General features: G+C 43.8%; 1 protein-coding gene across 1 annotated transcript; it reads left to right on the top strand. All coding sequences in view use genetic code 11, as the record gives it.

Moving 5' to 3' along the window:
• Positions 1-5,882: 5,882 nt before the first annotated feature.
• Positions 5,883-9,139, top strand: EGR_04350 (NEDD8-conjugating enzyme Ubc12; the record flags this gene model as incomplete). Its single annotated transcript, XM_024493599.1, has 6 exons — positions 5,883-5,960; positions 6,319-6,492; positions 6,854-6,999; positions 7,128-7,458; positions 7,546-8,454; positions 8,624-9,139. The coding sequence occupies 6 exons, from the start codon at positions 5,883-5,885 to the stop codon at positions 9,137-9,139; spliced, it is 2,154 nt and encodes a 717-aa protein (XP_024351920.1).
• Positions 9,140-16,885: the final 7,746 nt, after the last annotated feature.

The raw sequence follows: 16,885 nt of genomic DNA, 5'->3' as shown, positions 1-16,885 counted from the left end.
TGCAACATTCCTGGGCAGGAATGCCCTTCGGAGGAGTAAATTATGTTGAGGGCATGCAATTCACACTGTGGGTAATGTTTCTTGAGTGTGTATACGGTGGCGGTCTTATCACTCCGTCGTTGGGCTTCCATTCTGACGTTGAAGACAGTGGAGCATTTAAACTAAGTTTGTTCGTTGAGGTATCCTATTTTTGAAGGCGGCATGACCAACGCGAGCAAAGATCGTCAAAAGTGCGTTGTGATTTTGGAGATGCGAATGGGTATCAAATGTGTGCTGGCCAAATCCTCTCCCACGGCACTCCTTCAGTGGCATTGTGGACGCCAGAAATCGACCAACTGTCGGCTCGAGTCAGTCGAGTTTCAAGGCTGGCATGAGGGGAATATGGACTGTGAGGAACGTCTGGTGGTGCTGAAGGCTCCTTTTCCCATCTCCATCTCATTTGCTCTGGTGTCAAGTGATCACCCTCATATTATCCAACAGAAGCCTCTCGTTACAAATGAGGTGCAGTGTGGAGAAAGCCGTGGGTAAGGCAGGCTATAACTCCCCGTCTCCTCTTTTCTTCTCAATTTCTTTCCCCATTCGATGGCTATCATGCGGTTGCATGCATTCATAAGGCATGCCACCGCATTACACATTCACTCAGCCAACGCCTTGCCACTTTCCAATCAGTAAGTGCCCATCCAGTCGATAGTATTATTGAATGAGGAGATCGTTGGGGAGAATCCGTCTTGCGATTTCATTAGAGCAACGTTCGGAGGCACTCCTGAAGAAGTGGAAGGCTATACAAACGCTATCAGACAGCCAAAGCGAAAGCGCAAGCGTCTCTGACATTGCAGAGAGGATCGTGTTCTTAGCTGTCAGTGAATTGTTCCACTACTCACGACAAGCATCTCTATCATCTGATGGAACCTCAAACAGAACTTACATTTGCTTTGCATGCGTTTGTAGGTGGATACAACCTCATTTGAAGGCTTTCTTCATTATTATCTGCTTCAGCCACTCATTTCTGGTTCCATGTTTGACTGGCCATTTAGCCGAACAGATGCACAAGGATCCGCAATTCATGCTTTTGTTTTGGGCGACCTCCTCGTCTGTCCCATGGTCCAAAGCCACTCCGGTCGGCATTATTCTGGAGAAAACAGCGGTAATTACATTATAGGCGAATCCAAAGAATAGATGCTGAATATCAGCAAATGTTTCCACAATTCGTCAATGTCTATGGAAATGTGCCCCTCGTGGGGAGTCGTCCAGTTGTGAGGGGTTTGAAGGTGGTAGTCTCCTTTCTGCCAATGCGCTTTACAAGGAGGACAAATGTGTGGATGTGGTGGGAGCGACAAAATGCACCACTGCACTTGGAGCTATTATCGTGTAACGTTTGTCGTTTTTGGCTAGTGGATGGTGTAACAAGCACCGACGACGACGCTTGCGAGAAGAAGGCGTTATGCAATATATTTTACCTCTTGGCCTCTGAACGCCAATAGTCCGTCTTCTTCCGCACCGGTAGCGCTTATTACAACTTTATGGAAACCGGCGATTATATATGTAACAGACTTGCTTAGATGATTTGTGTGTATGATCGCCAGCTGTATTATTCTTCCTCTTCGTCTTCAAACTCATAACTGGAAAGAAGTTCGGAATGGCTTACAATTCATATCCGAGGACCACAAATTCGTCATTACCCCTCTCTCGTATATGATTGGTTTGATTCATAACCACTTTATTGGCCCATTGCATGCAGGCAGCTGATTGGCCCACGCTTATTCAATGGGTGTTTGATTCCGTGAAAAATTAATTAGTAAGATGATGATGTCTACTTAGCGAAACCACTTCTGAGAGTATCGAATCAAATTTGACATGAATTCTCGAGCTCCAACTGACAGGCTGATTTTGTTATGATGTGAATGAGTTTGTCCCACAAAAATCTTCAAGTTGGCAAATGATGTGGAGTTTAAATCGGCGTTCCAGTCTATTGGGATTAATAGGCTCGTTTTTCCAAATGACAAACTTTAGGCTTCAACATCACAGGCGTTAACACCCCTTTCCTCTTGCCAATTCACCTGTAGGCGCCACTGAACTCCGGGCTCCGACTGCCGCTCGCCGCCAAGATGTTCAGTTGAAAGAGAGCCTCACACTCTAGACAGTTATCTTGACTTTTCCCTAATGGTTAGATGAGTGATAGTGTTTCCCTTCATTTATGCTGCATTCCCTTCGTGAGGACGTCACATTAACCCATTCTTATGCATCCACTTACCAAGGGTGAATGGGGAATGACATTTACTCCCTAAATCATGGGCGGGTATGTGAGTGAGTTCCAGGCGGCACATGCGACCCTGCGGACAGAAACAATGAGGGTCCTAGACTCTCGATTGGCAGCGGTGACGGTGATGCTCCTGATGGTGATCCCTGTTGCTTTCTAGTACACAGTTACCTTAATTTGACGATGACAAAAATCTTGACAACCCAGTTCTTCTTTAGAGGAAGGAAAACCGGAAAGGAGATGGCAGCTTACCGTAATATCAGCTTCTTATGTGAATAACCTTTTTTGGATTCAATTTTACATTTCTTTGAGTCACTTTTTTCGTCTTTGCAAATGGAAGGATTCATGAGCTAGATGCATTTTGCCTCATCCTCAGGGGTCTTACCACCACCAGAGGGTTCTACTTTAACTGCGCAATAGTGAGCTGTCTGTTTGGACGCCTTTAGCGCCCTACCAACGTAGTCGCTTTTTTCAGCTCGTTATTGGAAAGTCAATTACTATAGAAAAATTTGCTGCCCGATTGACCTTTACCTGTTCTTTCTTATGTCTCCTTGTCCTTTGTCAGCCCTTCTGTAGAGTCCCCGGGAGATACAGACTTATAGGGTTCTGTTCTGCGGCACTGATATCCGCTACGACCTCCATCACCACTTTCTTCACCTCTGGTGCCTCTGCCACCTGATTGAGTAAGTCGGAATACAATTTTTCATCGTTACTTGAACAACTGAGTGTTGGAGACTGTCACGGCACTTTAGAGTCCGGGTCCATCTCTAGGTACTCTCTGGTGCCAAGTTATGTTATCAGAAGAATAAGATGGATGAGAGTTAGGAAATATCCCTCCTCTGAAATTCTGGTCTTTTCACTATCACGCTCGTCACGTTGTTTGGCACAATGGTAGAGAGACTTTCTTACCACAGATTCGCCAATCCAAACTGTTTTTGACGAAGAGAAAGAAGAGTGGATTCATTTTGGTGGACTTTGAATTGTACGATGTAGGCAGATCGTAGTTCTATTTGTTGTTTGGCCTTTGACAAGCAGACAATTGAGATGGCAGTGCGTCTCAAACACACGGAACCACAAAGCAAGCACAGCGTTATGGTGATGAGGAGGTGAATGGGTTGCTTTTGAATTGTGGGGTGGAATGGTGTGTGAAAATGCTCTTGCGTTTGGCAAAATTTGACTCATGAATATCCTTCCCAGTCGGCAGTCAACATTCCAAAGCGGATGACGTGTCCTCACACCGCACTGGAAAGCAGTGAAGGACATCAGTTTGCTCGTCCCTGAGGTCTGCTATTGTCTGTCTTTGACACTTATCTCACCTGGCTGCCATAAACAATTCCCCTCTCCTCCGAAGTGTGCAGATCTAGTGGAAGGTCTTTCCAGATGTCGAGCCGCGTACCTGCCTTTTCGTTACTCCTCCTGAGCAATGAATTCTCCAAAATTCTCTTTCCCCAGAAATGAATTTTTGTTAAACACAAGCTCCATTTAATGGTAATGAAGGCCATCTTAGCCATTCGATCCCTCTGAAAGATAGTAATAAGTCTTCTTCCACACCGATAGGGGCTATGACAACTTCACCAAATGCTTGAGCAGTTATATTTTGGAAGTAAAAGCACGTAGAATTTCGCTTAATTTCCATAAAACTTTTGGTCTTATCTACACTTCTTCTTACTTTTGATAAACAAGTAGGTAAAAGATCGAGTTTATTTGATCCACCCTCCGTTAATGCATCACTGACGTTGGTGTTTGAGTACACCTTTTAGGTGTGGAGTCACCGTCGATTTTCAAGGGAAAAGACAAACCTTAATCATCCTCGAAATCTCGCATTATCATGATGCAAAATGTCTTCCAGTAGCCAATCCTCTTAATCAGGCCCCAAAATCGGAGATGGCGGCGGTGGGTCTCCACTGTCGTTAGAGTTCTGTAGCCCTTAAACTCCACTCTTTTTCCAGTAAAAGCAACTTTTGTGGTTCGCAAACAGCGTCATTTTAATCGCTTCTGTAAAGCGAAGAGGAATCTCCCCCTAGTACGGTGATTACTCATGGCCCGATTCATGATTTCAAAGGTGGGTGCGTTGCCGTAATGGAGGAAAAACGCTGCAAACATTAAGCCGTCTACAGCTAGATTTACATAAAGTGGATAATAGAGGGATTTACGGAGAATGTGGGTGTGAGCGTTGGATTTGGCTGCGCCCTCAAATAGTGGTTGAAAGCTCACAACAGGGTGATGCGGAGGGCACCGATGGAGGTCAGAGTGAGCGATGCGGCGATCACGTTTGTCTCCTTTATTTGGCTCAGATCTGTAGGATGCCACAGAGTTTTGTAATTTGATAAAGTAATGTAAAGAGGAAATAATGATGGATTGGAAGTTCCTGGTGGAGAACACAGGGAATGGATACATCCCATGAAAATTTGTGCGGCTTCCAGTACAGCTTCTACCGCAAGCATTACCTTCTGTCTGATTCGACTACCAGATCCTGTCCACTACAGATCCAGTGCCAATCCAAGTTCCATATTGAGGAGTGAAGTCTCTGTTGCTGGAACACTTTCATCCTCTTCCATGCATTTTTTGTTCACTTTAGGGTTCCAAAAGCAGTATCAACTGTCACACACGGTTGACTCATTGAGGTGGTGTGGCACTAGTCAGATGCGCCTCGAAAGTCTCATCTCGCCACGGTTTTTGGCCTCCAGCCTGCCACAGCTCTGCGTGTAGAAAGCATTTTTCTACCAGCCGGCCGCATTTGATGTACCACCGAAAGCCCATGCCTCAGCTAAAAGTCCCTCACCTCCTGGATCACGACCCAGAGAATCAGCCGACCAACTGACATGCGTGAGTAAGCGCAGGGATATGGAATTGGTGACTGGGTGGTAAAGTCGGTGGAACACGGTCTGAGTCACGCGCTATTATGGTGACTGATTGACCTTGTCCTTAAAGTGCATGTTAGTGCATTTAAAGTTTACCCAAACGTGATCTCAGTTAGTCAGGCGAGACTGAGCGAGAGGCCCGTTTCTATCATTTTTAGGAGGAGAGCCAAGATAGTGCAAAACCTATACAAAGTTGAACGGGAACGTTCTTCTACGGTTGAAGTTATCTAACTTCAGCGTTTTGTTTAATATACTTCCGAGTTAATCTTTTTTTAGTTGCGTAATGGGAAGACTAGCCAACATTTGAATGCCAAATGCAGAAACAGTGAATTTGAAAACTATATAACACGTTCTTGGGGAACCAGAAGAGAGATAAACGTGACTCCTACCTTCGTCCATGAACAGCTGGATCGGTCAGGTTTAGAACGAAAGCGAAAGGCCAAATTCTTAACAAGAAGGTGACCTGGTGTAAGTTCACAAGCCCATTTCGACTGCAAAGTACATTGCAGATCCCACTACCAATCGTCTGATTGTCCAACGGGCCTTTTGATCCACATTCTTGACTGGAGAATTTACAGTCTGGGAATGAAACCGACCAGGGTCTTCCAGTGGTATAACGAGAACTAAAAGACCACTGCTTTTCCTATAAATTCATTGGTTTACACGCGTCTCGAGAAGTCAATGGATGTGCCAGGTTCGCCGATTTTGAACTGTTGAGAAGTCGTGCAGATACGCTCTGTGCTGGTACCCGCATACCCGCATGCATGAACAGTCGCGTGAACGCACTCACCGGACTCGTTGGAGTGGCCTACCGACTGGAAGCGCGTGACGACTCAGCTACAGTACAGTGAAGACAAATATTAACGGTGGGGCAGTTGCTCCACTTGTTAGTTCAAGCACTTAGTGGATGCTACCTGACGTGTGAACTATTCCCCTCGCGAATGCCTTGCGCCTCTTGATATGAGCACAGTGAGTCAATTTGTCAAATATTTTGGTGGGTTCTACGGTTTCAGCTTTGATGGAATGCGAGCCATGGTAAGGTACTATTCATTCAAATTACTTTTAGCTTACCAGTTACACTATGTTGGTCAGTCTTGTGTTAACGGAGTGTGTAAGAGCTTCGGCAGCATCACAGAAATGATCCACCAGTTGTGGCCTAGATGTCTGACCCACTGACATTGGCAACTTCTCCACTTTTAGATGAATTATTCCGAAGATCAGCGCACCTTTTTCGAGGACCTGCAGCAGCTCTCTACAGCAATCGACGCTTCGACAGACGGTCAGGCATCCATCGTCGAGAGCGATGCAACGACGGTCAAGGTCTCCCTGCGACCCAAGTCCGGCTACTACGCACACGCCGAGTTTCTTTTGACAGTAATCATCTTGAAATCTACCGAAATATGCTATAATTTGCTTAATATGCACTCTGGTTAGACACTCGCAAAAGCAGTGTCTTCATTAATTTGTCCAAGTGCCTTAGAAGTGTTGCAATGTGGACCAGACAAACAGAAATCACTCAGATTGCCAAGCGCAACCATTTCATTGTCTTGTCATTTGGTCTAACGATCTGGAGCACGTGGCTCAGGTAGGCCAGTGACCCACGATCCACCTTGGAAGGTTCACTCGAACCTGAACACACTCTAAGACTATTCGTCGAGCATCCTATTCATGTCGATAAACAAAACATATTTTCCATTAACTATGATTAACCTTCAATTGCATAACCCCTACCTAGACAAAGCATACTTACTTCCAGATCTCGTGCTGTCCCGAATACCCCGGGAATAGCCCTGAAGTGTTCTTCGACTCGCCAATATTCCATCCTAACATCGACCCCTCAACTTGTTCAATGCATCTGAGCCTCCTCAGCGATTGGCAAAGGTGCGTAAGATTCTGCAAAAACTGCTCTTTCATACTCCATTTCATGACTGCAATGCCAGTTCAGGGTGAAAAGCGGATCCAATTTACTTGTCGCTAAAGCCATATCTCTCTTGCTTTCCTTTGCATAGTTGCTACAGTCTGAGCGATTTGGTGAAGGCGATACTCCATCTTATTGAGCATCCCACCTTTGATTCACCGAACAACCCCCTCGTAACACTTCATGACCCTGCCCAGCTGGCCACGAAGACGGCACGAGCACTTGCTGGTCTTCCTGTTGATGGACATCGCTTCCCACCCAACGTGGCGTGGTGCGAGTGGGCTCGTGCTAACGGCTGTCTTCCCACACCAGAACAGGAGGAGGAAGAGGAGGATGAATGGGTGGGAAAAATGGCCGATTATGATCAGAAAAGTGGCTCAGAAACCGATAATTTCACCGATAGTGCGGCCTCAGAAGAAGAGGTTCGTCGAAACCCCGATTATGCTAGTAAACTCCTCTAAAGAAATTATTCGATTTTCTAAAGAAATATTATCACTTTACTGTTTTAGGAGTGCGTCATTGAATTAGTTGACGCATCCACCAATACGATGTCTGAAACCGTTCCATCCATTGCGATCATGCGTTACTCGATCGACTCTGAAGATGAGAGCATTTGCCAGAGTCATTGTCATAACTACCAGTACCCCCATGGGCTTGAACGCCACCGTGTCCTTGTTTGGCATCCCAGCAATGCCGTGAAACTAGACACCCACACCGTATTCTACTTTATTGAAAAGTTGGGAGATGAACATCATCCAGTTGAATTGGGTGAGCATTACAAAACCCTCTTCACCGGCAGTGCTCTACGCGAATTGCAGACTCATCCCGAATCAAGACAAACATCAAGCGCATGTCCGTGGTTTGCATCTCACTGGTACTCTGGGTGCTTGCACCAACCCTACGCTAGCTACAGTTCTTCGCTGAATCTTGTCAAGTTGTTTGTACTTGACAAGCCTGTCCCTCCGGCAATTACCGCGGACACCAGTGATAAGAACCTCCTGCTTGTTGAGAACAATCCACACGGTGAGAACTTCACATGTTTCTCAAATGACGATGGTGGAAGTGAGGGCATTGGACGCCTCTTTGACTCCTGTCTTTTGGAATACCCTGACAATCAGATTAGAAAACGGGCTTCGTCTGTTTCACCTCAAACGCACGAGGAGGTTTACATGGCCCACCCTCTAATGACAAAGTGCTTGAGTTGCCAACGTAACGCAGGCCTAGCTCCCCAATGGAAATGGATCTTTCGGCAAACTCGATGGCCCATTCGATTTGCACCACAGCAGAATGTGAACCTCTCAATGACAGGCATCCACATTCCACCGTGGCGAGCCAGCTCGGGCCGACTGATCTCGGACATCTGTCACTATTGCGCAAAGAATGGAGCAATGAAAAATCTCGTTCTCCTTGACCCGATGGTGAGTCAGTCGGTCTCAGTAATTTTATTCCATGTTGTGGACATTAATGTTGGCTTTTAATAAGGAGACCAAGTTTCGTTATTCAAACAAAACAAACTAGAGAGGGATGTATGTTTGATTGTCTAGCTGGTCTGGTCTGGTCTGTAGGCATGTTGTTGCTTGTACACAGGCGCTGTCACCGCTCTCGCCTCTGCTCAATCTGATGCGGCACCACAGGTGGCCAAAACCGCATCTCATTGGCATTCTCTGGATGACACCGTTCGACGCCCTCTCGCCCTTCTACCGCGTGCCTATTCCCACCAGGGAGCAGCAGAAGGAGAACGAGGGCGATGAGGACGGAAGAGGAGGTGATCCTTACCCTAAACCAGTCTGTCTGCGTTTCCTTGCAATTGCCGCCTTCCTCACGAATTGGGTGTCATGGCTATCACGCATGGAGAACTACGCGGCCCTCGGTATGTCACGATTTCATTCGGAGTTCATCAGTGCTCCCGTGGCCGCGTACTTGCTGCAGCCTCTCAGTCTGGGCTGCGGACAGGATCCTCTCCTTGATCTCTGGCCTATGTGGCTATTCCGCCGCCTTCTTATCCTCTCTCTCAGACTTGCTCAACTGCGATTACCCTTCCACCATAGCAGCCACCACCATCTGCAATATTTGTTTCCCTTCTCTGACCTCGACGAGATCTGAAGCTGTTCATTTTCTGCCTGTACGCTTTCACCCCTCCTTCCTACACTCTCGTTCATTCAGGGCTCCAATTCACGACTTATTTGTGTGGATACACTTTCATATGGTTACATAAACATTATACATACAAATACACCGATGATTGCTCCACAGGAGGAACACCCAGGAAGAGTAGTGGCTTTCCTTTTGATCAGCATGCATTAATTACAAAGGGGACCCTCTCCTCTCAATGGAGAATTGTTCCAGGAGAAGACACTCGTGTTTGTCGGATGCGGCCAACGCAAAGTGCAGCCCGCTTTTTCTAACTTGTTGGTAAGTGAAAAGATATGGCAATATTTTGACACGTTTTATTGGCACAGTCAAGTAGGTGAACAGATAACTATCGAATCCACAAAAATGTACAAATACATTAAAGCCCTACCTGCTTATATCCGTTATAAGTACTATCGCACCGGAAATGTTGAAGTCCTCTCAGAGCCTAATATACAAGCATCGAAATGCTTGTTCGTGGTAAGCTATAAACCGTCTAGCCTTTTAGCTGATATATAAAGGGGCAAGCGCTGAATCCCATCCACATTCCTCTATATATTCGCCATGCCCATAACTTGGCATCAGTCCTGACTTCCTGTCTTTACAACTTACTGTTGTGCCGCCAAATGAGGAGATTGCGATGGTGGGGTGGATTGCGCGTAAAAAATTTGTAGGATTCACCACGGTACCACTAAAACACACCATCATCGCTTGTGCCCCTACCTTCCACAATGCGGCAAAACAACTGTCGCCTTTAATAAAGAGCGTTGGTGAGGTGGAAACCTGGATAAAAGCAACGCATTTTTTGTGGAGGTTTATCCAATGCTGAACTCGCTCATACTCTGTTAATTAAAAACAGCTAGAGAAATGAGACTATGCCAGGAGGAGAAGGGGATTACACATCCAGCGAACTTCGGAAAGCAAGGAAAGTGAGCATTCTTAGATAAGTCCTGAGGGCTCAGCTAAGCAAACTGTCTAGAGTGGCAGACACTGACTTATGCCAGGATGTGTGTATGTAGATAGGAAGGTCAGTCGGTGGCAAGGAAGCTAAGGAGGCGTGTAGGGGATTGGCCGTACTACAAACCGCGATCCGTGAGCAAGGTGCTCATCTTCACGTGCAAGGGGATAAAGGGCTGGTCTGGTAGAAAGAAATGGTACATTTGTGCTCCGGGACAAACTGTGGTCATATCGATGGGCAATTCACAGCTTTGATTGCCATAATGGCTTAGGAGATGGATACACAGGAGGATAGAGGGAAGAAGCCAAGTTTGGCCTCGAAGCATTTCACGAACGAAGGGGGGTGCAAGAGAGAGCGCCTTCCAAGCCCTACGCTTGTGGGCGAGTCAGGAAATTCTACCGATAATGAGGAGAATGTGACAGAGAAAGAGACTTTTAACAAATTGCTATCCAAACCTTTCCTTGGACAGCATCGGACACAATAATTTTTGGTTCATTCAATTGAAATCGTGCGTTCACCCTCCTTCCTCATTGGATGACGATTCCACTGATACTGTGAATCCCTTGTCATCGGATATGATAAGCACGTCCGAGGTCATTTAACAATACGACCACCAATGATCCACTTTCCATTTCTTCAATCATTCATTTTCAACAAGTTGTAAATATGAACTCAGCATCACTTGAATCAGTGGACGCATTTGAATAGGTCTATTGAACCACCACCTTACTGAGATCGCTCACCAATTCCTATTTCCGAGGCACTCTTGGTTGTGCATAGCATCGCGTATTTACGGTGCTCTAATCCTCCATCTCCACCGACTAACCGACTTCTACCATTAAACAACATCAAATTCAATCTGAACTTGATGTCATGTATGCAGAACTTGTTTTGTGGAGCATTCAGTGTAATGTCGGTGTCGACGCACTCCAGAAGACAGCTCTGCAGTCTTCAGCTTCTCTCCGTCAGGCTGTCATAAACCATCTCCAAACTGTGCTGCGATGGACGCGAATGAATGAGTGGATTTGCCAATGAATGGGTGCATTAGTGGATGGAGGCCAAGCATTGACAACTGGGTCGTTATCATAGAATTTGGCCCATCGCCCTATTTTACTATTCCACAGGTGTGTGAGGCTTTGCAGTTAGAATCGGTAGTGTGAATGGTGAGGAGGCGGCAGATTGCAGTGGTGGAATGTGGGTGCACCAAACATTCAACCGAACTCCTTAAAAGAAAGTGAAGATAAGGTCAAGGAGACAGTCGGGTCGCCGTAATGTAGTTAGTAGCAACACATACCTTGGCAAAATAAGGGTGAATACTTCAGAGCAGTAAAAACCCACTCCACCCCATCTATTCCATCTCATCCCACCGGACGAATTCATGGACAGGTTGTGGTTGCAGTAGAACAAACCAACTTAAGTGGTGCTAGAAGAAGACGTGATCGTTAGTGCGTGATCGAGGTCCACAAATCTGGTAATAGATGTGCTGCCTCCCAGTGCTACTGCTGCGTATCTGCTTGTTTTCATACGCGTTGAACTGTGAAGATTCCTCAGTCTATAGGCTTTTAGGACTTCCGCATCCAAGGTGACACCTCATACTACAGCTTCAATAAAGTCTTTGGGCGCTACTTTGGTGGTGGTTGTGAACATACTCATTCCAGCCAAAAATTTTGTCGGATTTTGTTGGCCATTTATCAAAATTTAACTTTGAATCAAATAAACATCCACTGCAACCGGCTAGGTGTGTAGAAGCTCACTACAGATACCTCGCAAAGCAGTGTCTCCTTTCGGTAAGTATCCGAGTTTGAGCTCCGTAAACTGACAAATATGGAGTGGGATGCAAATGTAGCAAGTAGAAGTTGATCTTAAGGAATCGTTTGCCATATGTCTGAACAGGGCAATTTGCATAATTGTCAAAAGACAAATTCTTTGTTTCCCTTTCAATGTTTTAAGGAATTCTGTCTTCTACGAAATATAATTTGGCGTCGCGATCGAGCGCGTTGTACAGGACCGCACAGCCTTTAGTACAGTCAATACATGAACTCATGTCAACTCCAAATTTAAGAGTGTTTACCTAATCTACGGCGGGTGCATTCACTAATAAATACACTTTTTAGCGAAGCAAACTTATTACTTTGTCTGTGAGCACGGCACGTGGTTCCTAATACTTCAGGTTAAGGCACGTTAAGAACGAAGTGTAGAGAACAGGAAAGTAGCTGAGACGCAAAATAGCTGGTATTAATTTAGGCTCACATGGAAGAAAGTGGTCTCTCTAGGTCTTAAAAATTGTTTTTAGGCCTTTCAGCCCTCCACCGTGCAAATCATGTACCGATTCCCTCAATGATGAGAATCGAAACGACTAAAAAATAGCAATATCGATTGCGTTCCCACAAAATCTATAATAAAATGCCAAGAAGGGTTTGATTCAATCACCAAAAACAATCATAGTTGCCTTGCAGTTTTCCCCATAGTCCCTTAAAAAGCATGTGTTTGTTAATGCATCTAAGGTTTTAAGTTAACAGTTAAGTGCTTTTAGCAGTCATTATAACTAGTTTTTACGATTTAAAGCATTGGTTTTTGAATGCCTATTTATCTGTTTTCACAGGCTCAAGAATGTGGACACTGTTTTACTAAATTTCTGTCAGCATCCCGTAGTTACGACTGTTTTCCCAACATTGCGAAAAGGCATCCTCAAGGTCTGCTCATGCAATCAACCCAATTACTTTATTTATACACACTTCGTTCTACCTTGTAAATGTTAATTAGTAGCTTGCTTTAAAATAAAGTAGAACCATCGAGGCTGATTTGTCATCAAATGCTGATGAGTTTTAAAATTAATACAACTGTGTAAAATACTACTACATATGCGCAAAATGTCTAAAAAGGTAAAACTCGCATTAATCAAGTAAGTAAAGTTATGTTTTTTAGCTAAATACGTTTTTGCAAATGTTTAACTGTGTATAAAACACTATTGTTGCCTTCACTACGATAATTTTTGTTACAGTATTGCCAATTCCTGATATAATTGCTGGGCGTTTTGAGCAGCTGGCATTTTTTTAATCCTAAGAGATATTTGACGCATTTTTTTTGCGCTTGGTGTTAATGATCCCGGTTTGATGGCATCTATCATAAGCTCCAAGGACGAGCTCCCGGCTCGTATCAGACGTCCGTGTTAATGTGATGGGATTTTCATCGACCAAAAGATAACACCATTTTATGATAGTGGTTTTGGGTCAAGCCGTGGCTGAGGCTCGTGTGTATGTTGCAATTTATGGCTATTAAACGAAGTGTTTAAAAAAAGGGTCTTCAAGGATGATTCAGAGGCCAGCCCAGTGTAAAACTGGGATGCAGAGTAAATTAGTAAAGTAGTTTTCGCACAAATACATATGCAGACTAACTTGTTAGGTCGTATAAAAAAAGGACAACTAAGTTTCTACGATTTTATGATAAGTTGATTGTTTGTTTAAATGTCATTTTTGTAAAGAGGGCACTTAGGTGTGCTGCCATTGTACCTTCAATGGGTGTCAGTACCCCGGAGACATATACTCTGCTTGTGAATGATGTTTTTTGCTTCTTTAGGAAGGTTTTGAGGTATCACAATAGAGTTAAAATGATAGCTTAAAAATGGGAGATTACTACATCGATCAGATCCATCTGAGCACATAAAATGTTTGTTTGTGGGGTAAGTGTGCAAAATTTCCTGGTCCATATTTGCAGTGATGGTAAGTCATATTTTTGGGAGTAGGAAAATAAACGTCTAAAGTAATTTTTGTCGTTGTAAATGCAAACAAACTCGGAAGATGTCCGATTGGGCGTTTACAAAATTAACTTAATCAGAACGCAAAAAAGTGCTACGGGATCCGGGTGCAATGTCATCGCCATTGCTAAGAGTACTGCTTTGACCATGGGCACCCTGTGCGCTAGCCTCGTTGTTACATTTTCGGCTAACTGGAACTGTAATACGATAGTGGTTTATCCCTCGGTATTGGTGAGGCGCCACTTTTGTACTTTGTATTAGCCCCTTTGTACCTCGATGGGTGGGCTGCCCTTTTGGGCCATGCCAATAGCCCAGACACCTTCTCTGTGCTGAATATATATTCTACCCGAGTATTGTGTCTTCTTTCGTATTCAGGGAGTCTCGGGACGCTACAGGAACATTTACGTGTCCACTTCCCTTCTATAAACGTCGAAGAGTAGGTTCAAGATTTCGTCTTCTCCTGAATGAAATATTTGGCAAAGGACTCTATTGAGCTCATGGGTATTAACTCATTTTTACCAAGGATGGGGTCATCTTCACAAAAAAAACTGTTTTTAAATGGTTCGCCTCATTAAAATGGAAGAAAGCGCTCCACATTGTCTGAAATGCATTCCTCTTTGCAACTTTGCTGATGGAAATAATATAGTTTGCAAAAAGATGAATAATCAGGTTTTCAACCCAAATGTATTAAACGGTAGTTGAGGTCATAAAAAGGATTTTTGTTTTTAAGAAACTGCTTAATTATGGTTATTTGATAATTGCAATCTGCAGAGACCAAACTGACAACATAATTTAACAAAGGTAAACCAAGTTTAAAATCACTATAGCAAAGGGACGACAGGCCTTGCAATACAATTAAAATGCGCCAAACTTGAGCAAGTTATACACAAAATCCATATTGTGTACAAGCTATGACTAGAATTACCCCGAAAATTTTATAAAAGCAACATACATGTTACAATTCCTTCATGTGCCCACTTTATAAATTATGCACAATAAAGCTCAAAGTAAATAAACGTAACGTACATGTGTTTTAAAGCTAGGCAAAGCCTATATATATGGTCTTTAGGATCCAAAGTACAGACAATTGTTACTTAGTTTGTTTTATTCTTTCGACACAGATGAATTTGTGTGGGTCACCGTTCAGAGCGGCATTTTATTGTAAGTCTGAGGGGTGTTGGTAAGATCGTAACTTACATGTTATAAGCAGGCGTATCCGCATTTTAACACCATTTGCGGTTAACATTACCCGACATTTAATAATGTCTCCGTTGTAGCTTTTATTAACAGCGTGCTAGTTAAATCTGCACTACGCACCACAAAATAATATGAACCCAAAGGCATTCTAATAGAAAATGCAGTGCTTTAACAAGCGTATTTTAGTAAAAATATAGTAAGTAAGGGCTTAATACAGAAAAAGTTGTTATGCTTATTTCAAGTGGCAACGTTCTAGTTAAAACCTGATTGGCCCTACCGGAGTGAACCTGTACTTAGGTCGATATCAGTAGACTTCTTCGTTTATCTGCATACAAGAAAACACATTTACAAACAACTTGCCCATGAGAGGTCACTTTTTTCTCAGGATTAATGGACAAAGTGAATCAGAGTTAGGGATACCATTTATGGGGAAGCAAGCGCTGTTAAAGTAGTATTATCTCGTCGGAGACTGAGTTGTCGAAGTGACAGGTTAGAAGAAAGAGGGGGGGACAACAGTAAAAATAATAAATGAAAATAATAGCTTACTCAATTTTTTTGGTTTTACGTAGCTTCTTGGAGTCTGCAGGATGTTTTATTGCCAAGGAGCTACAGAGCTCGAGACATAGGGAATAGGAACGGGCTTTCAATCGCGTTACCGGGATTGGAAGTGCTAACTTTAGATACTGGGTACTTTGCATTACTCCTTTCTTTCAAAAGGATCCAGCCTAGTACTGCCCCTCTACTATTCCGTGTTGGCTGAGGGAGAAGGAGTATGTGGACAATGGCACAAAGATATGGGTTTTGTTTTTCGAGAGTCGTCCGTACTAAACCCGGACTGTCCGGTGTGTATAATATGACAAGTAAATTTTTTTCAAGAAGTCCACTGTTCAATGAATTTCTTTAAAACTTAATGGACTTTAAAGGATTTGTCTGCCTGGATGGACTTTCTTGGGACAGCTTAATCCACTCAGTCATCTATAATCAAAAGGTTAACTTCAGAGTACACATTTAGATATCCACAGAGGCTAATATTGCACATAGAGTAAGATTCACACAAAGATTTTGACGAGGCTTCCTCTTGGATCACGAAATTCATAAATGACAGGTCAAGATGTTTTATAGGTCAAATATTTGCAGGAAGTACTGTTGACGTTATCGGCTGAAAGGGCTGAGAATAATCAGCACCACCGGTGTGCGGAAGCGCGACATCTACACACTGAGCTTAACGAATTCGCCTTCTAGGTATGTGCGGTTTTTGTGGATCCAAGAGACTGTAATACCAAAAGCTGCTTCATTCATCCTCTTTCATCGTCTTCTAGCAATAATGCCACCTGCCACTTCTTGTGGAACGTTGTCCTTCGGTTCCGTAAATGAGCAAAAACCCAAGTCAAGTTAAATTTAATGCTATCAGAAGTTCTTTCCAAAAATAAATGTGTTTATCGTGCTTTTAACTCGTCAAATGGCGAATTCTCATTGGATGAGAGTGAGACAACCAATTGCCTGCCTTCAACGGACCCACTAAATAGTCCATCTGGACGTCGGTGGCCAAAATAGTACCATTCACGAGATAGGAGTAATGTTGACTTTGGGATCATCAAACCTGCCAACAGACGGGAGAACCCTGTCGATCGCAAAGTTAATTAGGGCTTTTAATAGACTTTAAAAAAGAAAAACAGTAAGATTTGCAAGACCAATCCTGTTGTGCAAATGCTCACGCATTATCACAATCTGTGCCACAAGTAATCAGTTGTTGTCTTGCAGGGTCAACGGTTTTTCTAAAGTTGTTTTTGTTGTCGTTAGTGCCACTGGG

Source organism: Echinococcus granulosus (genome assembly GCF_000524195.1).
Source record: "Echinococcus granulosus chromosome Unknown EG_S00027, whole genome shotgun sequence".
Lineage (NCBI taxonomy): Eukaryota > Metazoa > Platyhelminthes > Cestoda > Cyclophyllidea > Taeniidae > Echinococcus > Echinococcus granulosus.
Note: the sequence above shows the minus strand (reverse complement) of the source record. Positions and strands in the feature narration are given on the sequence as shown.